At 42.8% G+C, this 26,278-nt stretch overlaps 1 protein-coding gene and 1 long non-coding RNA gene across 2 annotated transcripts; both read right to left on the bottom strand.

The window, feature by feature from the left end:
- Positions 1-635: 635 nt before the first annotated feature.
- LOC136427530 (uncharacterized) lies at positions 636-1,702 on the bottom strand. Its single transcript, XR_010754455.1, has 2 exons — positions 1,470-1,702; positions 636-849 (listed from the first exon to the last, which is right to left on the bottom strand). It is a non-coding gene; the product is annotated as an uncharacterized lncRNA (long non-coding RNA).
- A 20,176-nt stretch (positions 1,703-21,878) lies between these two features.
- On the bottom strand, positions 21,879-25,881 carry LOC136426838 (acidic leucine-rich nuclear phosphoprotein 32 family member B-like). The gene is made up of 3 exons (XM_066415558.1): positions 25,714-25,881; positions 24,070-24,155; positions 21,879-22,077 (listed from the first exon to the last, which is right to left on the bottom strand). Exons 1-3 carry the CDS (start codon positions 25,879-25,881, stop codon positions 21,879-21,881), a joined length of 453 nt encoding a protein of 150 aa, XP_066271655.1.
- Positions 25,882-26,278: the final 397 nt, after the last annotated feature.

Here is a 26,278-nt window from a genome sequence, read left to right as displayed (position 1 = left end):
TGTATTCAATGTGTATTCAATGCCCATCAATGATATAATCTTATGGAAATAATGACACCAAAAAGCTGTAGGTAACTTGATTTAACCTCTACCATCATGAACTACTAAATGATTTGATTGTCATGCAGAGATCATAAATAATTAGTATAACAAAAAGATAACTGCTACCTTACCTTGGAACCTTACCTTGGAACCTATAAATACCAGAGACTGAATGGCAGTACCATAGTCCTGATTCGAAGCACTGTTGTATCAATCTTTACAAAACTGCTAAATTATGTGACAGGCCCATATTTTCATCTTCTTACAGATTTTTTTGTTTTACACTGCATGTGTACATGTATGTATTGACTTCAGACCAAAATTGTTGATATGCCTCACCTCAATTGAGGATAACTACTTTACCTTTTTTAATGCCTCTCTTTCACAAAATTCATTTGGAAAAGGAGATATCTATCTATGTGCACGGTTCATATTTGAGGTTACAGAGAGTGCATTTGCAATTTTTATACTCAACTATATCTGGGTACAGTCAAACCGGCCAGGTAGGCAACTTGTACAGGATATAACTTATAAGTTCTGTATATATGTGACCATAAAAATTTATATATCAACATGACAGAGACTTTCTGGTATTCAGCATGTACAGTGAAGTTTTATTTACATTTTGAACATTCAATTGAACAACAGTTAAAGCATAAACAGAGAGTTTTAATCTGAGTCACTTTCTATTTTCTGCTGCACATGTTCTGGCATTAATATGCCCTACCATCCTTTCATCTTGATACTGCACACTCTGTAGACACTCACAGTCACTAGGTATTCTCTGTGCTCCTCCATCTGTGACACCTGAAGTGCATATGAACAACATGTTGATATTATCAATATTGACACTATCTGACATATCTAATACATACATACATACTGATACAATATACTTTTTTCTGAAAATGATTATGATGATAGTATACTAGTAGGCTAAATTACTTACAGGCTTTTTCAAACACAATTACAATGCAGTCAGGACTCCAAGGAAACCAGCACTGACCTGTGGGAATGGGTGGTGGTGCTGCTAGCTTTTGCATATAATGATATTATCTAATTATTTCAGCCTGTACACACTCAATCTGCTCGAGCAGAGCTATTTTTCAAGTCTAGAACATCCTAGTATTTTGTGTCTATACTCAATCTGTATCAATCCATACAATAGAATCTATGGGAACGAGACCAATGCATATATTTCGTGTCGACATACCCATGCATATCCTTCGTGTCGTTAAAAATACGGCCGCGTCGTTGAATGACATCATTGTAAAATGGCTCTAAAACATCTCAGGATACACCAAAAAAATAGGCTACTTCCAGAAAAAATAATTAAGAAAACTACAGCCTAATTACTTCAGGACATCATTAAGGTCTTCACTCATCCCCCTGAGACCAACTCATAATTTCAAAAAGTCATAACTCACCGAAAATTCGCCGTAAAAAGAAGCGGTTTTCACGATCTGGAAGCCCGGACATTCCTCTTTGCAAATGGCACCAGTGCACAGGCGTGAAAGCTATGCCTCGTTCCCAATGTCTTTTGCGCATCTGGAAGTACTAGAAGTCTGGGGTGCCCTGGGACAGAGTCAGCCCAGTCACGTGGTACACTAATGAGCAAGATGGCGGAAAACCTTGTGCACACGTAACTTTTCATAGTGCGCGCGGGTGAGCCGTGAGCCGTCCCTTCAATGGGCCGTTCCAAAAAAATGAGGAGGGGGGGTTGACGACACCCCCAATCAGCTTCCAACCCCCTTCGTCCTGCAATCCCAATTCTAAGCACTTCCAACCGCCTCCGTCCTGAAATCCCAATCCTAACACTTCCAACCCCCTCTGTCCTGCTATCCCAATCCTAACACTTCCAACCCCCTCTGTCCTGCTATCCCAATCCTAACAGTCACACTTCCAACCCCCTCTGTCCTGAAATCCCAATCCTAAACACTTCCAACCCCCTCTGTCCTGAAATCCCAATCCTAACACTTCCAACCCCCTCTGTCCTGAAATCCCAATCCTAAATACTTCCAACCCCCTCTGTCCTGAAATCCCAATCCTAACAGTCACACTTCCAACCCCCTCTGTCCTGCTATCCCAATCCTAAACACTTCTAACCCCCTCTGTCCTGAAATCCCAATCCTAAACACTTCCAACCCCCTCTGTCCTGCTATCCCAATCCTAAACACTTTCAACCCCCTCTGTCCTGAAAACCATTTTTTGTGCTATGAGCTCGCTCAGTTGAAGTAAATTCCCCATCTTCTGTGTACAATTCAATCTGCGCCAAGATGAGTTCTCTAGCTATATGGATGGGTCTTTTCAGGCTTTTTATTTCACCCGCAGAAATGAGATGGCGTTGTCCCCGTTTTAGCAGCAGGATTCGAGTAATGTGGCTCTTGGCCGCTTCATTAAGGACTTCCTCGTTTTCCTCAACTGGTCTTATTTTGTCTCGTTGCCCTGATTGATAAAAAAAATAACAAGAGTGATAGATGAGAAACAAAGATCAAAGTGTCGATTTTTTGTCTTATAAAATGGTTATGTTCCATTATACACTTGTCATCTAAATGAAAGCTACGCATACTTACCTTCTTCGGCGGTGTTTCAGTCGAGCCTTGCTCAAAGACACTGCAGCGGCCCCTAGGAGTTTCATCGTCAAGGGGCGCCGGTCAAGGCCTTGAGTTTGCAGAGCAGCCTTGATGTCCAGTAGTCTCCTTAGTTTCCTTGTTACTCTTCTTATTCTGTTGGACAAAACGTAGACAATAAGGGAGAGGATAAGAATTCAATGGCTTAAAGTTTCTTATGTTGCAGTATTCTGGATTGCATACACGAGAAAAAAAGGCACCCTGGGTGGTACCTCATATGGTTATCATTACAGTGAGTTTATGAAGGGGGGTTTACCACTTTCGTCCTGTTAAGAACCAACTCCGAACCTATTCAGGTGGTAGCCATCTGGGTTGCACAAGTCTCCATTTAACGTCCATATGTTCGACAGGTTACTGTTGTCAGTGACCTGTCCATATCCGGTTTCTTCAGCTACGACATCCAAGAAAGTGTTTCCAATTTCTTTATTTCTCCTTCAATTATAGAGGGAAGAACAAGAGGAGGAACTTTGTCAAGGAACCCCACTGACCTGTTCAGACAGTACTGGTGGAGACGGCAGGCGTTGTCATACACGACGACTCTGGGTGCCCGATTGAAGCGGCTGATAAGAATCTCGAACTGATGTTGCGGAGATTAGTGATTCTTCGGGATTGTGAACCCATAGCATACCCCATGGCGACAGAAACACGTGAAGATTCCAGGGCTTAAAGATGGATGTCTACCGTACATCTTGTTGCAGTGTTGGCTGGGGTCCCGGCATCTCTTTTGTCGACTATGGATCACTGTGTCTTTTGCATACAACGCTTTCCCACGGACAGGTGGCATGGTTGGGATGAACGAATATCCCCACGAATGTAACCTCTTCTTCCGGTAGAGGGTAGACACTGTTGTCGTGTTTATGTCTGAACGGTAGGGATACCCTATCCATGATGTCAATCACCAGAGCAGAGACGTCATCTGGAATCCTGTTGCCCTCTGCTCTGCACACACCATGCAGAAAGTCAACCAGGATTGGCGCGTCTCCTCGGAGTTTTTCAAACAATGCGGCAGTAGAGCTGTCAAATACGTCCAACCGGTTCTCAACCACACTTCGGACAATTGCCTTCGTGCTCCCCTCTGTTTCTTAGTGGTCAATTTGTAGAATTCCACACAGCGGAGTGTTTTTTGCCAGTTCACCTAGGAACTTTCTGTACGGGAGAGGGGCTTTCCGTTCTGCCCCGTTGCGAGTCAGCCTTTGCAGGAGAGTGGCCAGCGATGACAGGTGGTCGAAAGTTGACAATGAGCTGACCAACTAACGGTACTATACTGCTTGGCCGACATTGCGTTTGGCCGGACTGCTCTGTCTCTCTTCTTCTGGCGTGGGTTCAGTCCAGCGTAGTGAGAATCAGGACGCGGGACCGAGGGGCTGGGATAAACACGCGTTCTTTGTGGTCACTCCCGTGTACTTGCGAAGTCCACTGCTGGTTGTCTTGAGTTGGGTTCTGTCTTATTAGGTCCTTTCTGAACCCAACCGATGTCCCATCACAGATTATCACTTCAGAGTACCGCATCCCAGTCAATGGCCAGTAGGTGTTAGAAGCAGTCCCAGGCCACGCGTAACTTGTGGCGCGGAAGTATGGTTCCCTGTCCAACTGCTTTGAGTTGCCGCTGGTATGCGCGATGGAACGGCGCTAGTGGGTTTCTGGCTTCTAGCATCAGATGAAGGTATCGGAATTGCATTAAGTAAGCGATCATGTCCTTGTTGTTGAGATTGAAGAGAAGGTCCTCTTGTCCGTCGTACGGAAGGACCTCAGTTCTTTTGAGGTATTGTAGACGAAGCCAGTTAGATCTCAGAATATTTTCTGTTGAAATCCGACTTGGCGTTAGAGTTCGCACTCTCCCTCTCCAAACACACAATGTCGCTATCGTCCTATAACTTTTCCCTCTGCAGCAGATGAGATGCCAAATACGTGATGACATGAGTTCGGTTTAGCTTCAAGAGCCGATAAACTATGTGAGATGGGATCCTAAAATATTTCCTGTCTGCAATCAGACAAGTGATCTGATGACACCGTGCCATAATCATTGACCTTGGAATAAGGATGAAGCCCTTGAACAGACCCTTAGGATAAGGATTAGGGGCTCTTTCACACCTATCAAACAGAAAGACACACGCAACCCACGCTGTGTATTTTGCGCATGTACTCTAGATCGACTATTTAGGCATTCACGCACTACTTCATTTTTTGAACTTATCCTAAGCTTGCTTTTACAATTTAAACTGTCAATCTCTGTCAACCAACAGCTGTAACATTTAGGTAAAATGAACACACCATGTCACAGATCAGCCATTTTCTAAACATTTTATGCCTGCTGTTTCTCCAACGACTAGCCCTACCTGATAAAAACAAATTCACAACCTTGTTACATGTTCTCTTTGAGACCATATCATTGCACATTTTATCTTGTCAACCTTACTGTATTTCAGAACAATCAAAAGATTTTGCATATCAGCACTAGGTCTTGATTTTAATACAGTGAAGTACTTAAAAGGTTGTGTTGGATTACGGTTCAGTGTTGTTACATATATTTGTAGTCAAAGGCCATAGGTTTCGGGATACTGCATACAGTGCTAAACAAGTGTATCCCTATTTGGTACCTGGATCTTTCCCTCCTCAATTTCTTCACTGGAAAGTCTACATCCAATATAAAACGCTGTTCTACAGTTTCCAGCTTGTCTGTAGCTGGGGGTTTGTAAATGCCGTCTGCCACATACTCAAGAAAGGCGACATTAACATTTCCATCCCCAGCACCTCCTTGACGTTCCCCATTGTGATACTGCATACAGTGTTTAACAAGTGTATCCCTATTTGGGACCTGGATCTTTCCCTTTTTAAATTCTTCACTGGAATGTCTACATTCAATACAAAACGCTGTTCTACAGTTTCCAGCTTGTCTGTAGTTGGGGGTTTGTAAAGGCCGTCTGCCACATACTCATGGAAGGTGACCTTTGCATTACCATCCCCCAGCACCTCCTTGACGTTTCTCCACGTGCATGCCCTCTTTGTATGCCACTGCTACAACGTGCTCGACCTGAGGGGGCTTGGGTTGGATATGTCTTCTTGGCCGGTGGCTTTGGCTGGCTGGTCTTGTCCTTGTTCGGTCGCTGCGTAGTTGTCTCCTTGTTTTTTTCCCTCGTCCCGGCTGGCTTCTTGGGGTGTCTCCCTTTTTTCGCGACGCTACACCCTCACCCCTGATCTTGGTCAGGTGATAAGCTCGTTTACCTGTAAACAGTAGGTGTCAAATTAGTGTTAAAACTAGAAAACACGTATTGTTTCTAGGGTTTGCCCGGCCAGGTAGACTAAATGGGCTAAAATACTATTTGCTACCGGAAAAGTTACTTAATGAAATGAAATGAACAAAATAAAAAAGCCGTAACCTCGTGGAGGTGTGGGGGGAACTCAGCCTCTTATATGTGCGAGATAGGATGTGACTGTGTTGTGCACGGGCCCGATGGTTTCATTCACCCCGGGCGGGTTGATCGGATACTGCGCGGGCCCGATAAGGTTGCATTCGCCACTGGCGGGATGATTGGATACATACAAGCCTCTGTAGACAGCATATAAAAAAGTTACATACTTTGTTAGAAGGTTGGCGGTTAAAAATGATGTTACTTAAAGGAATGAGCTCTACGGCTACATCATCTCTTCTTTTAGTACATAACATTTTCCATATAAAGTTAATCCACGTTTCTTCCACATTTAAAACAGGTTTTTATTTTTGTTTATCCGTTTTTTTTTTCATTTCAGAGACTTACATACCTGTTTTGAGAGGCTACATGTAGTCCTTGTGATTGACAGATTTTTATTTCATACTCAAAATCGTGAACCTCAACCTTGATACCTTTAATTAGATAGGTTTGCCTAATTGTCAGTGCTAAAATCTCTGCAATTAGTCTAAGATAAAATAAAAGTGAACAGGCATCCCTGTCAAACCAGAAAAGTAAAATTTGGTCCAAAGCCAACTTTATGAATTCTTTTTTTTTAATCCCTATCTTAAACAAAAAGTAACAATTGACCATGTCAAACGTGTTTTGAAAATCTTGGTTGGCTTATAGAAACATATTGGCCGTGAAAAGTTCAAAAAGATGTATAAGTCTCCATGCAGCCATGTGAGTGCACCAACACGCTTGTTTGTCCGTCTGTGCTGACCATGAGTCGCTTCGACTTCTTCCTGGCCTGTCCAAACTTCCGCATGTGGGCCTCTCTGTCCTTGTCAGTAAGCAGTCACCAGCCATCCCGTGTGTTCCTAAAATCTAACAATAAAAGTCGCCTGTGAGCTTGTACTCCCCAGTGTTTGTGATATCTCTTTCTAATTCTTGATTATGTCACTGAGCAACCTCTGAGAGTTTATGGATAAGTCCAAGAAGATGCTGCGGCTTTCAGTCGACTGCAACTTTTAGAATGTGGATGGATGTCAGTATCGTTGTTTATCAATTTTGTTTTTATGGGAGGGTTTGTAATTGAGATAGTGCTTAGGTTGGATGTTGACTGTGGAGCTACTAGTTCTTTCTAATATTTTCCCAAATTTGCTAAATATGCCAACTCACTTACATTGCGAAGCAGTTCCTCGAAGACTTCTTTAGAAGTGAATGCTGTGACGCCATTCTCACCAAAGATGGCAGTCACGAACGGTTGCCTTTGGACATCACGTATTTCCACCTTTTTTTTTTGCAAGTAGTCGGCAAAATTCTTACGAATATGCCGATTACAATACAACTGGGGACATCCTCGCCACGCTCTGGCAATCGCCAATCACAATGCTCTCTCATTATCACTCCCAACCACGGGGAGTGATAGCGGCTGGTCTAATTAGCTTGTAATGTGGTCAAAGAAAGTACTGTAATCTGTAGCTTGGGATCTACCATGGACATGCATGGGGCTTAAGAAACTGTGATATACAGTCGCTCACCCCACACAGACGTACGTGCTCAGTCTGTTTTGATTACTGCAATGTGCTTGAAGTTTAAAACCGAGACGTGAACCTTGCCAAGGTTAAATGTCTTATCAAAGCCAAGGACTGTGTTTTCTGCATGTGCGCTTGAACAGCAAAACCATATTCAGGTCCAACAGCTGTTCATCCGTGTACAGGATCAAAGTTTTGAACAGGGGGAAACTAGGCCAGAGATGAAACAAAAGATACATGGCCACATCATGCTAATGCAGGATGATAATTGCCCAAGATAATAACATAATATATCTTGTCCTGTTGGTATCGATATTATAGTTTTTAAACGATAAGATTATTACCAAAATGAGATTGATGGCCTATTGCAATAATGAGGACTTGCATAAATCAAAAAGTTTACCTTATTGTAACCCCGAATGACCCGGTAGGCAAGCGGGTACGCATATCCTATCAGGTGCCTCCGGCTGTTAGATATAGGCAGCACCGCGCTTCTTTCTGGCCTCCCGATACCGCTTGGTTTTTTCGTAATTGATGTTGGCTCCCTATTCATTACGTACCGGTCTAGCTGACAGCTGATGTCGTACTTATTAGACGGTCATAAACACTTCATCATGTTTATGTCTTCTTTGCAGTCTTCTTGTTTGGGCACACAGTTTGCACTTTGAGCATTCCTCTGTCTGTGTATCTTTGTGCTGCTGTTGCAGGTTGCAGTGCATTGTGTCCGATTTGCTGAATGGCGTCAATCAGGGTGTTACAGCTGACCTCCAGTGCGCTGAAAAGTGACTTTCCCAGTTTGAGTTTGAGTTTAAGTTAGATCCACAATTAGTCTCATAAGAGCCTATTCTTCCTGTGGTCTACACAATATTTACACATTACAGTCGGGATATACAAAGACATACAACATGACAGTAGAGGACACAATTTCCTTAAAAGCATTAATTACAGTTCAAAAGCAATAATTACAGTCCCATTATTTGCTAATTGCCGCCGGTCTTGTTCAATAGCTGAGACATTCTGTACAGGAAGCGCCTTTTCTGAGAGTTGGATTTTGGTTTTGGAAGTCTGATTGTGCTTGTTCTGGTTGAGCGTGTTTGGTAGCTGTGGATGTCAGTTCCGGCTCTGCGGTGGACAAGTTCAGCAACACCCTGTCGCAGAGCCTTGGAAGACGACCTTGTTTCAAAAGGCACCGCAGATATGGCATTCTCTATGGCCTCCCTATTCATCTGGCCTTTGATGACTTTGCCACTCTGTCATAGTCATCTCTGGGAACCAGCTTGCCAAGCCCTCATTGGTCGAAAACACCTCGTCTCTGATCGCCTCTTCGTACCCGCTCAGTGTGATGATAGGAGTTCTGTTCCTGGCCTCATATCCACATTCTTTAATGCTTCTAGTGCCTTGCGAGCTTCTCCTAGCTGGTACATCTCATCTACGGAAAGAACATGCCCAGCTGCTTGCTGCACATCGTTGGCCATAACCTCCTCCATTTGATTGATGTACACGTCGTTACAGTTGTAATGAATAGGGTTTGAGGGTGTTTAGTATCTTAGCTCCTATCTTAGTAATATATGAACTCAGAGCCAAACCAGTCCGAGTGCTATCTGTGAGTCGTGCATTTATTGATCCATACAATACTCAATACTAACATATAAAGGTCTAGGATAACGGGTTGAGTATACAATGTACATAGATAGATGCTAGTAGCTATAGGTATATCAGGTCTAGGGTTACAACACAGGATCTATATGGACTAACTGTTACGGATACAATCTATAACGCAAGAGCTAACTAAGAGCAAGAGGTGAACATACTTTGGTCCGAGGACCGCAACTCCAACTAACTTCTTAGACAAGTACATCTTCCATGCTCAACTCTGGTAACAATGGGTAACTATCTGATTGGCTGCTCTCACCAGTCAATACCGGCTTACCTATGTAAGTTCCTCCTCTATAAGGTCTAGCTACTTATTACACTAATTATGCATATAACAACCTACTGAGCATCATGTACGTTACACAATCCCCTCCCACTAGGCATATGTCCTCATTTGCTATTTTAATACCACATCAAAGGGGAGATCATTTAAAAAATGAAATTACTAAGGATGACATGTCGAGTTTATGTACAACAGACATACCAACCGGTCTGTTAACATGCATCAATAATACATCATTCCTACTTCCTGATTGGCTACTCTCACAAGCCAATCATAATCTACAAGTCAAAGTAAAATAAAACCATTCATAATCAACCCTAATACATATCAATACATAATCAATGATTCAGGCGTAACTTGGACATCTGAGTGTGCTTCGCAAAAGACAAGGCCACAACGTTTGCAACGGGGACAGGCGCATAGCAGACGACAAGGGGGGCAGAAACATCGGCAGCAGAGAAAGTGGGTAAAATCCAGCTAGTTTACCTGGTCCATCACTAAACTTGCCCGTCATTATCTGAATAAACCTGGGTAGCCTTAACGCGTACTCACCGGTATGAGGAGAGATTTACTTCTAATCTTCTTGAAGATTAGTGACTCGAATCCTCATCCAATTCCCGAAGAGTGTTGAAAAAGGATGCTGAAAGCATGGACTTTCAGGTTGCCCTTAGGTTTTCATATGTGAGACAACTCTTGAACTAATTGGAACAAGAAAGATATGAGCACAATTCAAAGATAAGAAAATTTCTAATCGAAGTGTCCCTTCCGAGTCAATTTACGCTTCCATCTTGGACGAGCCCATTATCCATCCTCCATTTTCTACTCAAATCCAGTGAGTCGCCAAGAAACGCCAAGAAACACATCCGCGTTCATTCGAAGGCGATTCAAATTTGTATGTTAAGGCCTCCCTCACCTTGCTGTGATGATGCCGCTATGTTCCTTGGCCGATTTCTCCGAGTTGAAGATCCGATAATCTATCTGGAAAACAATCACTCCTGATATTATAGTTTGAGCCATTTCAAGTGGACATGCTTAACTCCCCTCACAGGAAATCAACTTTTTTTTCACTTTCCTCTGTTCCATTCCTGCCCCGCAAGCTTTTGCACCCCGCCGGTACCCACAAATGGAACGGACAACGAAGTTTGTGTTCTGACCTTCAAATCATCATCTTCATTAGAAGGTCACTTTCATCAGCAAAACCCTCGCCGTAATCAGTACTGCTTCAGCACACTGCTCTCTGTTCTTGAAAGAGATGATGGCGGCATACTTTTTCATACCTGGGATCACTTTTGCCCCGACCAACACTGTCATGTTTCTTGGCTGCTTCGATGTTTTTTACATTACCGTCAGAAAAGTACTGAAAACCTCATATTCTTTTGTGTACGATGTTGTTGCAAGTTCAGTGTGGTTGTTTTCCTTTTTCTGACATTTCAAGAAATGATGTTCGGCAAAGTTAGATAATGGCAACAGTCTCATACTATAACTAAACATAGACTCCCTTTTTTCCTGTTTTATGGACGTGTGGAGATCATCATTAGATCAATACTTGAATCAGTAATCATATCTGTTGGTTGTGTTAGAAACTGAATCTGAAAATTTGAATCAGGATTTGAGCTTAAAAGTGATTTTAGGTACACAGTACTAGATGGAAGTATCAGGATGTTTATCCTGGTGAAATGTACCTGAGTAACAGTCTGTGTTTGGCTTGTTGTTGCCAGCATAAAGAGGGAAGTCGGCATGCTTAGTTGTTGTCTGAGAAGGTTCTGGTGCTGTTCCATCGGTAGAAGGATTTGCGGGGTTTCTCCTACCTCGAACAGAGAGAGAAACTGGTTTGGAGTCAGGGTTTTCCTTCCCCTAGATGGACTGTCTACCACGACTGACGGGCTCCATGTTGTGAGAGGTCAGGCGTAAGGCAGATAAATATAATACAATACACATAATAATATATATACAAGAACAGAAAATTCAGTGATATAAGATCATTTTCGTTGTATACATTACGAAATGCACACTGCAATAAATATCATTTTACGTACATGCATGACAAATTACACTTTAGTGTTGACAGCACTGACTTTAATTTGCCTTTTACAAGCTTACATAGTACATGTGGCACAAGAACTTTATCAAAAGTGGACAGGATAAACATGTCAGAAGAGTGCTCTTTCAATGTTGTCTAACGTTTTCATTTAATTGGTTTTTATTTGTTCAGAAGTGAATAATGTCTTCACAACTTTTATCTAAAAAGAACCTCCTTGGTTTCAGGTTTGCAAGCATGTATACAAGCAGCAAGAAGAACAAAACATTTACATGTAATAAATTTCTAAAAATTTATTTTGTGTAACGTCACCACAAGTGATAATATATTGCACATCTTGTGAATTTTCTTCATAAAAAACTGGAATAAAATCTGTAGAATATCAGGATGTAGGAATCTCATTTGACATTCTGCATTGCAGAAACTCTGATTTTCCTGCTCTTTGCTTCCCTCCCTTCCCCATGAAGGCCAGTCCCATTCACCACCTTCTTTTTCCTTCGGTCCATAGTTCTGTCAGCCTTTCCCAATGTTTGCGGAGGTGGTGGCAGGTCCTTTTTTGGCGCAGTGTTTCGACCATTCAGTCTACTTGCAGCGCTATCTATTGAGTAAGCACATGCTGAAGTTGCCTTTCTCTTTGTGAACCATACGAGCAGAGCGCGTTGGTGGGAAGCGCTAAGACTCTTAGTATGCCTTATTTATAAAGAAAGGGGGCTTGATGGTATCCCCTTTTCCGTACACACTCTTACCTGTCTGACCGACAGGAGAAGCTATCATTGTCTGGGACAGGTTATCGGTCATGTCTTGAAGAAAAATAGGTACATGAAAGTATCGACTTTTCATCTATCAATATTAATGCCGTATTACAACAAACAATGATTGATTCTGGGAAGAGTATGTCCTCTGATAAAAATGAAAATAAATATTAATTAGAACTACCTATTAGCCCCTCAAATTGCTGTATGAAAATAACAATCATGCTACATGTACTCCAATCTCAGAATCATTTCACCACTTTCAAGTGGACATGGTGAACTCTTGTCCCCGCACAGGAAATCGAAGTGTTATTTTTACTTTCCCCTGTTCCATTTCTACCCGCAGGCTTCGCAATCCATCGGTGCCTACAAATGTAACGGACAATAAAGTTTGTGTATTGACCTTCTAATGATTATCATTTTAATAGAAGTATCTACATTAAAGTCACTTTCATCCTATGAACTATAACCGTAATCAGTATTGCTTCCAGCACACTGCTCTCCGTACTTGACTGAGAGATGATGGGGGCATACTTTATCTTCTTCATACCTGGGATCACTTTTGCCCGGACAATTACTGTGTCATGTTTCTTGGCGACTTCAATGTTTTTTTTTTTACATTACAATCTGAAAAGTATTGAAAATCTCATGATTTTTGTGCACGAGGTTGTTGCAAGTTGGAAGATGGATTGGGGCCTTGCAGTACCACCCTCCTTTAGTTCATGAAGGAGGACAAGCACGGCGTACCGCATGTCTGATGCTCGCACTGTGTCCTTTCCATTTAAAAGATGGTATTTCACGTTGTTGATGATGTTGGCTACCCGTTTTGTTTCTCTGGATGCTAGTTCGTCAATGGCATTTCTAGAATGGTTGTTGATGTCATGCATTCCTTCGCTTCCGGTTTCTTCTAGGTATTGTAGGTATAGTTCCTCTACGCTTTGGTTGGGTTTGCTGTACAGAAGTGTAGGGACTCTTTTGGTCCCATGAAGAGTGTGCTTCAAACTGTCACTGAGTTCTTTCTTAGTCATCTTCTCAGCTTCTGTGTACCTCTGTATGTTAGCTCATCCTGCATCTCCTCCTCCTTCATGGTGTGAAGTGGATCTGAGGTGGCAAGTGCTCCTTTCTTGAATGTTACCAGTCCCTCCATGATGAATGCCTGTCTGTCTTTGATGTTGGGTGTATGATTTTGCATGTGAACGGGGCAGGACTTCCAGAAATCGCTGCTGGCCAAACTCAACCTGGCGGGACGGCTGATCTCCCTTGTAGAATTTCAGAACATCATTTACGTAACGTCCATCTGCCCCTGAACTGGATGATTGATCCCGGCAATACACATCTCTGGATAATAGGCAAAAGTGTTGCAGCGTTACGTCTGGGTACAACCTCCATATAGCCCACTGTTGCACATTTGTGGAAACAGTCCCAAACACCCACAATGGAGGTGGTCTTTCTCCTTTATTATACTTGGGCTTTTTTCGAGAGCAGGACTCATCAATTTGCAACACTACACCTGTCCCCACCAATGCAACGATGGGTGTAGGAGGCTGATCTGCAAGTTCCCTCTCACAGAGGCTGCGCATCAAGCTGCACATTGATAACAAGGTGGCCTTGCTGGTTTATAAACCTACTATCTCAAGCTCATTTTTTGTGTCCTTCACGAATTTGTCTTCAACCCGATTTAGCAGAAATCTCACCCAAAGGTGAAGGGAGATTCTCGGGAAGTGAGTAAAAAAGCTGCCAGTTCTGATCGCCCCGTGTGTCTTGCACCTGGAATACCAGGTGTATCCATCGCTAACGTCTTCACGATCCTGCCACAACATTTCAGTCTCACCTTGGCATCTCTGGCAGATCATCTCTAATGCTAGCAAACGGTGCTGTTGGAGCCAGTCAACAAGCTCCCTAATTTAAATGTCGGGACGTCACAGGATTTCCATGTCTAGCGGCAATAAGATAATTTGGCCAACTGCAACTTAAAAATGTGGTTTGCTGTTTCAACATTGCTGTTGTCCATTTTGTTTTGATGGGAAAGTTTGAAGTTGAGATAGTGCTGAAGTTAGATGTAAACAGGGGTACGATTGTTCTTTGTAATATTTCCAAAGTTTTCTTGATCTGCCAGCCCACTTGCATGGCGAAGTCCTTTCTTAAATATGATGTAACGCTATCTAAGCTTGCCAAAGAAGGCAGCCTTGTACGGTCGCCTTTTGCCATCATTCATTCCCACCTTATTATTCGCCTTTTGGTCGGCAAGGTTCTTACGAATATGCCTGTGGCAAATACGACTGTGACATCCTGTCCATGCTCTTGCTAATGCCAATCGCAACGCTTTCTCATTATTACTCGTGACCACAAGAAGCGATGGTGACTAGTCTAATTTTCTTCTAATGTGGTCGAAGAAAGCACTGTTATCTACAGTCTTGGACATCATGGACAAACATGAATCCAAAGATACCGGTTGCCATGCCATTCCTGTCGTACTTCTGTCAGAAGAATGACACGGCCATCTTCTCTCTGCTGCTGTTGCAATCTAGCTTGCATGATCTGGAGTCAGTCACCACCACCTGACTTTTGCCCTGTAGTGGCTGATTACTTGCTTCGGTATATATAGACAGAAAGGTTATTTCCGTACCGGTACCAATGATTAAAGCTAGTGTACCCATAACAATGTTATTTCAAACAGCAATTTCTACATAATGGGTATATTGCCAAATTAAATTCTCTGGCATTCCTCTCAATTAAGAATGGTTGTAGAATTCAAAGATACAGTAATCTGCGAGACAGTATTGTGATAAATTTTGTCCAGTAGTCCACCATACATACTTCGGTATAAAGATAATGTTACTTATATCTGGAGTGCGCTCTTTGTCGAAGTGCAGGAAGTTTCTCCTATCTGACCTGGTCCCGCTGAAGATTCTCTTCTGCACGGCGGGGCTGGTGATGGTCACCTCCACCGTGCCAAACATCCTGGCGCCCTTCGTCCCAAATAGGTCGACCTGGGCGCCATACGAGGTACATCAGCTGGGAGAAGATTGTAGGTAGCACTATGTCCTAAAAGTTGGTTAGGCCCGTGCCGCTGTTTCTCTTGAGGCGGGCCGCGATCTCCCCTCCGATCTGTAGTCGTTTAGCGGCCCGGCCAAGTGGAGTTCGTTCCCGGATATATCTTCGATCTGTGAAGGTGCAATTAACAAAAGCGTTGATAATTATGACATGAAAAAATGTATCAAAGATAACAAACGGTCGACCTTTATTTTCATAACTATCAGCATTACAACTTTTCCCTTATGATGCAAATCGATCATTTAGCCGTAACGTTTTCGTACCTCAGATTCTACGGTTTGGCTTTACAACTTCTCAACGTTCTTGTTTGTATCCAGCTAGTAAAATGATCATATCCTCGCTATGTATTGTTTAACAGTGTAGAACAATTGGTGATGGTTGCAGACAAGAATCTGAATAGGACAGTTCGCGGGATAAAGCCACAGCTAGGGGTGAAATAGTAATAAACAGTAAACATTACTACCGCCAGCCGCCAATCAGGGACATGTGTTCCTGACATTTTATTGTCATCAATATGCATGTGCCACAAGTAAGAATGTTCCAGGACATGTCGACAGTTTAGACCATCGTGTAACATATCCCTTTTAGCTACCACAATGCGTTTGAATTTTAAAACCGTGATGTGGAACTGGTCAAGGTTTAAGATCTTGTCATCGCAAAGCACTGTGTGTTTCTGCGTGTGCGCTTAGTGTTACAGCTGTTCATATGTGTGCAGGATGGCAGTTGTTTCATGCAAGAGTTATCAGGGGAAAACTCAGAGCTTAAACAAAAGAAATATTACATGGCCACATTATGCTTATGCAGTACATGTATAATGATTTGCCAAAGATAATAACATAATATGTCTTCTCCTGCGGCTATCAAAGTTTTCTAACTATAAAAGTGTTTACCAAAATAATTTTCTGTGATAGGAAAGAGCTGTACGTTGACGGAGCGCGAGTCGTGTGTCCTACTTCCTCCTAACGCATGAAGACGTTTGTCACATCACTTCGGCCACACCGGTCCAACTTGTCCCGCAGGTCCTTCATCTCAGCTTCGCTGATCTCCGACTTCCCAGAAGACTTATCTGAACTTACCTTGCCCGAATACCGGAGGAGGAGTCTACGGGACTTGGCACAGTAGATGAAGACCCTCTCGCTGTGTCTCGATCGAGTCAGCGCAGGCAGGTCTTCCGTCGCTGCCGGGCTCGGTTGATACTCCAAAAAAATCCTTTCGAAAGCCGATCGCTATACCTAAGGGTTACATAAATCTAAATTAGATCACCGTTGCGCCATTAAGGGGCAAGAAAATCACAGTGCTTCACAAACCATGCTCATTAGATGGCAACATACCGTCACAGATAATAGTGCTTGGCTCCGGCCCTCAGTGGTCGCATGTGAATCCTTGTGAATTTTGAAATAAATAAAAAAAGACTTTGTATGTGACAAAAGTTGAAGACAAATAGAGTGCAATAGAGTACAACAACTGGTTTTCAGGGCATCATGCTCAACCAAGAATCAAATGAAGCACATCCGAATTCTGAACTTTTCTCAGTCAATGTCGAGCCTCCGGGCCCATGTGTTCCACCCCTGTCTGAACGTCTCCCAGTGAACCTCCAGGAATTCATTCAAAGGTCCACATGTCGCTCTTGTCCGGTTACAAACTCGCTGTGTAGTTCTCAGGGGCTGGCGACCTTCCACCATAGAGTGAAGATAATCCACTAGTAGCCCATAGTATATCATTTTCTGGTGGAATTATAACACCCGCGTTAGAGCGTATATGTATTCATGTCACAACAAAATAATAGTGTATGCAAATACAAATATGACTGAATTATAGTAGAATCGAATCAAATACCTATTGTCGATGTTGTGCAGTAGGTCTGCGGCTCCGTCATACTGGTGATGACATACGCATTCCCCAACGGTGGGTCTGTAGTAGATCACCAGCGGAAGTCGCTATCCATCTGGGGCTGGGTAGTAGGTGATGTTGGCGTAACGAGTGTAGATGCAGACATCAACTTGCTGGGTCCACTGTTGGGCCACGGGGTCCCTCGGGTCCCATTGATGTCCGTGCTCACATTCTTCAGATGGTAGGTCAGGCACCAGGTTCTGAAGGAAATTGTCGGTACGACTTTCATACCTGCGAATAACAAAAGTTAATCACTATGATAATTACATATTCTTACATATTTCAGTGTACACTCACCAATGAATAAAATTTTCTGCAGCAGAAACAAACTATAACCATACATCTTGTGAGAGAGGTACCAAACATGTTGCTGACATACCTGCCTAACCGTTCTCTCATCTCCTTTGTCCATGGGTAAGGGACAAGAGATTTGGACACGGACTCAAAGTTAGCCTCGCTTGAGTCCGCGAACACATGGTTCGAGTCCACACCCCTGTCCTCACTCCATTCCTTGTACTTGGCGACATGTGAACAACTCATCTGGCGGCTGCTGCATGACACACAGCAAAGTTTACCGCTGTCCCGACGCTTTAGAATCCTTAGAAAATGAAAACACAATCATTAACATGGTCATAGTAAAGTGCGATAAAAGGCACGACAGCACTTTCGATAGTAAATTTATTGATTGTAGAAAACATGTATTCTTACTTCCTGCTTCCCCTAGTTGTTTCAGGATTCCTAAAAATACAAAACTAGATTCCAACGACCTCATATCTTTGCCAAACAATATCAAAATTACCGACTAATACAAGTACCAAATCCCCGCTATCTACAAATACACAGTAAAACTTGTCTAAGACGACAAAAAAACACAAACAGAAAAATATGCACATCAATCAACAATCTTACTTGCTAGTAAAATATTAAATAAAAAGGAAGGGCCGAAAACTTACCTGGAGATTTGCTGAAGCCAGCCATCTGAAAACACTTCAGTATCGTCTCTGCTGACGTATCCCTCCACGCCGCTCCCACAAATTGCACGGCCTGCAGGACAGTTGGACCTTTGGCGGCCTGCGTGCCTTTGTTGTTCTCCAGTTCCTGCAGAATTCTTTCAGTTGCCGCTTGCGTTACTTCAGTTTCACGGCTTGAGCACTACCCTGATCAGTAGGCTGGAGTCGAGATGTGGTGTTCGGTGGAAAGAATTTCAGCTCGAAGTTGTTCAGTGCGACGTCATAAGGGCATGACTAAGTCTAACAGCAGCAAAATCTGGTGACCTTGTTTTCCCATCTTCTGGTCGAGCTTCTTCGACCATTTTTTAACAGGTTCGATTTCACCTTGGAGTATGGCATATATCACGGGCAGCGATGACATTCGTTACGTTTTTAAAACACCTAGGTTTCGATGATTTACCAATGACGAGATAGGTTTTGCTATCGCAAAGCTGTAAATGAAACTTATTTACTACATTTATTAGTAAACATTACATCACAATTTCCCGCCAAACCACGTTAAATTTCGCCTGGGAATTACATACCAGGTAATTTTATCGAATGTTGCCATCGGAAAAGGCATGGTTAATTTTTCAAAATCAATAGTGTTACGAAGGTCGTAAGGTCGCTTTGATGCCCACAGGAGGACAAATTTACAGATTGCCAACAAATTGTCAACGCGGTCTAAATCACCCGTCGTTTGAGTTTCCGCTGACTTTATCTGACATTGTGAGGTGGCCGCTTGAGCTTTAAGCACTGCTGTAGATAGCCTGTCATGCCTTAGTTCTAACGATTTGACCTTGAGTTCAAGCTGACGATTGACTTTGCCAAGGTGTGCTATGTCGCTTAAAAGTCTGTCCTTCTCTTCGGTAGGAAGGCCATCACATGTATGGGGCCGCTCACATGTTTAACGCTGACTTCGATCGCGGAAAGCTTTTGCATCACAGAGTCTTCAAACAATTTCCTGTCTGTGATACTGTCTGCAAGACATGCTTCCAGTTTAGTCACACTCTCTTGAACAATAGAGTAATCAGAGGTGACGCTCTTGTGCGCCATCTTGTATTCTTTGTCACGAGTAGTGCCGGTTTGACTTTCAGAACTACTGACATTATTGCAGTTGACGTCCAGCACATATATAGGTAATGTGTTACAAGCATATATGTCCGACTCTACCGGTTGTTGACATGTAGGACAAGGTGGAAGGCTGACAATGATATGACAAATGCAAAGTCCGAAGATGTAGAACTCGCTTCGGGTTCCGGCATTGACACTTGTACGTGAGCGGCGGCCATGAGACTTGCGGAGTTCGGGATACACTTTGGAAAACCACAATAAATAAGTTGAACCTTGAATCAGTAGTGTGTCAGATGATTCATAGAATGTGATGCTGACGGATCCCATGGGTTGGCGCGACTTAGTATCTACAAAATATGTCTTGATCTGTTGGCCGTTTCTGCCTCCGTCTATCGCTAGGATGCCATAGTGTTCCTCGCAAGTTGTTATCCAAGGATTCGTGAGATTTGTAGGTACAAAGGAGGTAATGCTTTGCCCATTAAAATTGACTTGATAGTCAGGTCTTTGTTTACTGTTCTTGTTTGTGAGCTTGGGAGATGTTGAAGCAGGAAGGCCGTCATCAAATAGTTGTCTTCGAAAGACGTCGGACAAAACAACAAAGGCCTTGCTTACCTCCCGATACTTGTGCTAGCTTCCTTGAAGATAGGATCTTTTCTTCTGCGTTTGAAATTATTTTCGTAACTACATGTATTATTTACACATAAACCATATCCAGTCTCCAGCACTCTTCGAGAACAAAATATCAACAATTTTTCACATTTCGGGTATTGAAAAATGTTACGTTCATTATCCACTGAAAACTTATTACAAATGACATAGACAAAACAACAAGGTACACAAGCGGCTAAACTAAATCATAACTAGAGTTCCACGACCTCATACCTTCGCCAAATGATTTTAACCATTGTGACTGACGTATTAGGAGTGTTTCTCATCAATTATAAATCATACCAGTTGATTGTCTTAAAATATGACATGTCCAAAGTATGAGCTTAACAAAGTATGAGCTTAACAAAGGTTATGCTAATTTTGATCATCAATTATGCAAATGAGGCCCTTATTAGCATAATTTGATTCAACGATGTTCACATTCACATAACTTCCCGATGGCACAAAAAAGTATTAAATGCATGAAATTTCCGTCATTTACCAGTATGGAATTATAGTAGTTTCTCATTTAAGTATGCAAATTAGGCCCACATTTGCATATTTTCTACCTTCAACATTCCTCTCTTCCTCAGTTACAATTTGAATAGTCATATCATGGCACAAAGCAGATTTTTAAAGTTGCCTCAGTAATTATGCAAATTAGAATCTGATTTGCATAATCATCGGCCAATCATTCTAAGCATCACACAAGCTATCTACATACCAAATATCATGACCTTCCATCAAGGCCATCTTGAGTTATAGTATTTTCTCATTAATTATGCAAATGAGGTCTTCATTTGCATAGTTCATATCAATTAATATTTCTCTCTTCCTCACTAACATATGTCACATGTTTCAGAGTCCTATCATGGAATTTGGCGGATGTATAAACTTTCCTCATTAATTATGCAAATTAGATACTGATTTGCATAAAAAGTATCTAATCATGTTCATCATCACTCAAGCTATCTACTGACCAAAAATCATTGCCATCCATCAAGCCCTTCTTGAGTTATTCCCTTTCAAAGTCAGATGCAAAACCTGCTCCTGCAGTTCCAAAAAAGCCGCTAGGGGGCCCAAACCCATACCACTTACTCTCTGTCCAAAGAGCTATCTACCACTCAAAAATCAGTTCCATAGCATGTCCAGAACACGAGATATCAAAACAGGAAGTTCCGCTGCAGTACCGTAAGAAGCCGCTAGGGGACCCAAAATCTAATCATTTCCTAGTCTCATCAAGACCTACCCACCTACCAAATATCAAGACAATCCATCCAAGCCTTCTCGAGTTATGCTGTACATTACACACACACATACATACAAACGCTACCCTCTGCATAACCTTCTCGGCGAAGGTAAAAATCATGAAATGCATGAAGGGGAAATAGTATCTCTCCACGCCGCTACCACAACTTGCACGGCCTGCAGGACAGTTGGACCTTTGGCGGCCTGTGTGCCTTTGTTGTTCTCCAGTTCCTGCAGGATTCTTTTGCCGCTTGCGGTACTTCAGTTTCACGGCTTGAGTAAATACCCTGATCAATAGGCTGGAGTCGAGATGTGGTGTTTGGAGGAAAGAATTTCAGCTCCACTGAAAACTAACTGCAAATAACATAGACAAAACAACAAGGTACACAAGCGGCTAAACTAAATCATAAAATCATGAAATACATGAATGGGAAATAGTTTGGGTTTTCAGAATTTTAAAACTACACACGGACACATATAAGTCGGCATTATATACACAATTTTATTCACGACTACTGGTAAAGAGATGGTGTAAACAGAACATTTGGCTTTCAGGACCTTTTGAGCATAGCATTTGGTGTGCTAGTTAGGATATGGCGCCTCTTTTCCGGCCTCGTAACTAGCACAGGGCTGCCAGCGTCCGATTCGTCTCAGTCGTCGGTCCGGTGGGGATGTTAGCCCGATGACCGTTGTTGGTTCTGCGGTAGTTGCCTGGTTGGAGTGGGTGGGGTGTTCCTGACTTTCTCGGGGAGGGTGTTCATGGGCATGGCTCGAGCTCCCTCGGCGGGGGTGTTCCTGACTCTTTTGACGGGGCTGCCCGGGCTCTCGAGTAGACTGTCCGTGTCGGTTTTGGTGCTGTCGAGCTCGAGTGAGCTGTCGGTGTGGTTCTGAGGTTACCCCCACTGTCATCTGGGCTGTCGGTCAGGAGGAGTTTGGCGTGTTCATCATGGTAAAAGGTGTTGGGGTCGAAGCCAGACTCGATGATAGTGGCCCTAGGCCTTACAACACATTGAAGACTGAATTGCCATTGCTCTGAAAAAGGAAATATCAAATAGAAATGTTTAAATATGTGGATCTTTATATCAAATAAATGACTTACAGAAACGGTGTTGTTTATCGACGTGTACCTACCTAACTTAATAGTATAGAACCCGTACCATGGTGCTGTTAACCACCACCTGTATCTTACTATCAAATAAATGACTTATAGAAACAGTGTTGTTTATCGGCGTATACCTACCTAACTTTATAGTATAGAACCAGTACCATGGTGCCGTTAACCACGACCTGTATCTTACTTTAACATTAGATGGTGTTCGGCTTTTGGCCCACAAAAATTACACTTTACTAGTATGTTGTTTATACCGGTGTCTCTCTTTAACATCGGATTCACGTTTTTTTGGGGGGTGGGGGGCTACCATATGCTTGGTTTTTACAGACAGAGCCAGGCTCATGGCGCCTATTAAATTTTTCAGCATCAAATACAACCATGGAATTATATTGAACTGTAAAATGAACATTAAAATCCCATGATATGTAATTTATTGTGTGCCCATCCTGACCACCATCAGCCATATGTAGATGTCTACAGACCTGAGATGCACTTGCTCTTTGAAGAAGATTTTGTGGCTACCTGTGTATTCGTACAACGCCACGTGGGAGATGTCTGTATCAGCTAATGCATTCAGACATGACACTTCTATCTTGTATGACTCTGATGCTTTCAAGGCAAAGTAATTTCGCTGTAGCTCTGCTTTTTCTGCACCCTTAGAATGCAATTCACGATGGCCACATGAGCAGACTGGGTTCTCTGAGAGCTAGACACATCAGCGAAAATGGTCGACACCCTCGTTGTAACTTTTCTCACTATTTCTGAGCTTGGCAATTATTTTACCGCCGCTTGTAATTTTTTTACTGTCTTTATGCTCTTTTAATTATTCTGTTGTCACTTCCCACTCTTCCAACTTCGTGTAATCCTCTCTCTTAGCCTTCACGATTAAATCCTCAATCAGTTAAAGAGCGATTGTCGTATCAAAGAGGTCACCAGGCCTTCCTACAAATCTCCTCAGCTCCGGTAGAGTTGACTCTGCACTCCTTATTCCTCTGTTTATACCCCCCACCGTAGACTTAAGATTTCTTACCAATTCCCATAATTTCAGTGAAGAAGATGAAAAAAAAAACAGCATTGCTCTTTGTTATCTGCTGTGCGGAATACCCATCGTAATACAGCATCGTTGTTGGTGAGGCTCCTTGTGACCATGAGCCACAGTCCTTCCAGAATTCACTTTGCTGTCCATCCAGGTCATCGTACATCAGTTTTTCCAATACTGTCGTTCGAAGCTGTTGCAAAGAAATTTTTAAACATTGATGTGCGTGCATCCTTAAGTTGTCTAGCAGTTATTATTCTCTACCACGAAGTACCCTTACAGCAGCTACAAAACATTTCCATATATTATAATCTTTATCTCCCAGCACCCCTTTCAAAGCAAAACAAGTACGTACAAACCCATAGCTTCCATTGCGAAGCTGCAAAGCCTTTAAAGGATTGCGAGCGAGGCCTGAATCAAGATCAGAGGGGACTTTCGTGCTGTCCACATCAGCTTCGCAGGCACGCGGCGCGGCAGTAGCTGGTTATATTACGCCAAACGGCCTGTCACGTCTAACCTTCGCATATCTAATTGCATGGATTGTTTAAAGCTATCTAATGAGGATGCGTCCACTGTAATTGGTTGTAACGAGTTACACTTACAAAAAATCTGACGACAGTGGGCTCTCTATAGGGTTTCATGCCGTTATATCTTGCTGCAGTTCCCTGAAGAGTGTGCTTAACGTTTAGACAATCAATGAATCGGTCCACCGTTTCACCGTTTCCGGTCCACATACTTCCTAGTGGAGCCTGTGTTGTGCTGTTCTTGTACAGCTAATGCACTGCCAACCGACTTGCTGGGGACCTAAGAAAAATGCACAAAACAAAGGAGGTAAAAAAAATGATAGCAATTTGATTGCTGGTGGACACTTATTTAGGCACTTTGTACCATAAAGAGTAGTTAATCTTACCTCCCTTTCAAAGCAAAAAAAAAACATCTCAATGAATTCAACGATAGGAGGTTGTGATAACTTTTCCTTCTCATGCTTTTAAATGTCTGGTCAGGGCTATCACTGCTGTACCATAATCGGATGCCACTTCATTGGTCTGGCGTCATTTTTTGAGCTCTTCCAACTGCTGTTTATAAAGGAATTCTTGTAGAGAGTCCTTCTCAAATGCTTTCTGCAATATCTCCGAAGATGTAGTACACTAGTATTGCCTAAAGAAAGTAGTGTTTACTCTGGTTAAGGTTGCAGCCTTCAGAGCTAATCTCTTTACCAACTGCACTCTAAACATTGGCTGCATAATTATGCTTTCTGGTATGCCTTTTCTTTCTGGGCATCTTCAAGTTTTGCTGTTTTAACCTGTTCCTTTGATAATTCCGAAAGCATCATGCGGCGTAATCCTCAGTACATCCGCAAAGGAAGTGTTAGCGCGCACTGCCGGTGGACGGTTACCACTCAGGAAGGTAATCAGGTTCTTTACAAGTTGGACGGTGCCTTTCGGTTTAGGTGATACCCATAGTGACACATGTGGCGCCGTCCAATGTTGCTGTTGTTGATGAAGTTCCATCCGTTGTCGGAACACATTTGTGACAAACCGTTGATAACTTGGTTGGTCCTTCCTGGTCTCGGTTGGTCCGTATGATCACGCTTGAGATTGCGATGTTAGGCACGCCGCGTTGATGTAGGGACGACGCCCGGTGGTAGGCCTTGTCAGTAACCAAGTGGGCATAGTCAATGACTAAATAAACTTGTGGATGTACCGACTGATAATTATCTAATACCAGCCCAGAAAAGGACAAGAAATAGTCATGCCTTTAAGTACCAGAGTTATCAACCAAGGATTGATGTGTTCAAAAATTCGTATTTCCCGAGAACCATAGTAGAATGGAACTCGTTGTTATCAGATGCTGTAGGAACACCTTCACTAAATAGCTTCAAAGAACGATTGCAGTCAGATGTGCAAAGGTTAGGTGTGACAGGCCGTTCAGTGTAATATAACCTGAGCTGCTACCGCGCCGCGTGCCTGCGAAGCTGGTGTGTTACGCCGAAGGGCGGTTATACCGGCTATACAGATACAGAAGGGCACTGGTTGTTTCCTTGCTGTTTAAGTAGCAGGGTATCTTTACAGAGAGGGGTCGTTAGCCCTAATACCTTTAACGTGCTCTAGGCACCTCCCAATCTACATACCTTATGAGATGCCCTACCCAGGATTTGAGCTAGGCTTAGTCACAAAATACACAGTGTAATAGAGGAATTTAAATGACACAAATTGATGGGGTCATGCTTCCTTACTCCTACATTTCACTTGGATGGGAACCTCATTGCCACTGCGCTGCAACCAAGCAATTTGACAGAGCACTCAGCAAATTTCAAGGACAAAAAAGAAATGTTTTTAGCAGCATTCTGCATGACCCTCACCTCCGTCTCTGACTCCTCTCCAGCAACCTCCTCCTCCTCCATTCTATCTTCAGCATCCTTCTCCTCCTCCACTCCATCTTCAGCATCCTTCTCCTCCTCCACTCCATCTTCAGCATCCTCCTCCTCCTCCACTCCATCTTCAGCATCCTTCTCCTCCTCCCCCCCCATGAGTAAAGCAATTGATTTAAAGCAATATTCTTCTTCCTTGACATCTTGTTCCCCTTCAGGTGTTTGATCATTGGGTCTCCAATGGTGACAGTACTTTCTGAAGAATTTCTGTTGTAGAACCTTTCCTGTTGATGTTTTCTGTCGCTTTCAATCTGTTGAGTGACTGCAGGCTGTTGGTTATCTCATTCCAATAGACCACTCGCGTCTGGAGAGTGAGCCTCATCCCCTTCGACGGGGGAATCCAGAGGGGAAAACAATTGGAGGTTCTGATCTCGTCTGGGGTGGTTTGTTTACATCGCCATGTTTGTATATATCATGTTTGTTTAAATCACCACGCTGAACTGTGCATCTTCTTCTTGGCTATTTCCACGCCTCAGATTTTTGCAGTGTCAACTCT

The sequence above is a fragment of the Branchiostoma lanceolatum genome, chromosome 2, assembly GCF_035083965.1.
Source record: "Branchiostoma lanceolatum isolate klBraLanc5 chromosome 2, klBraLanc5.hap2, whole genome shotgun sequence".
NCBI classification, from domain to species: domain Eukaryota; kingdom Metazoa; phylum Chordata; class Leptocardii; order Amphioxiformes; family Branchiostomatidae; genus Branchiostoma; species Branchiostoma lanceolatum.
Note: the sequence above shows the minus strand (reverse complement) of the source record. Positions and strands in the feature narration are given on the sequence as shown.

Coding starts and splice junctions, on each gene's coding strand:
- LOC136426838 (XM_066415558.1), bottom strand. CDS start 25,881: ATGGGGGGGGAGGAGGAGAAGGATGCTGAAGATGGAGTGGAGGAGGAG. Junction 24,156..25,713: donor GAGAGGAGTCAGAGACGGAG/GTGAGGGTCATG, acceptor CATTTTTCTTAG/GTCCCCAGCAAGTCGGTTGG. Junction 22,078..24,069: donor AAGTATGTGGACCGGAAACG/GTGAAACGGTGG, acceptor CCACACCGACAG/CTCACTCGAGCTCGACAGCA.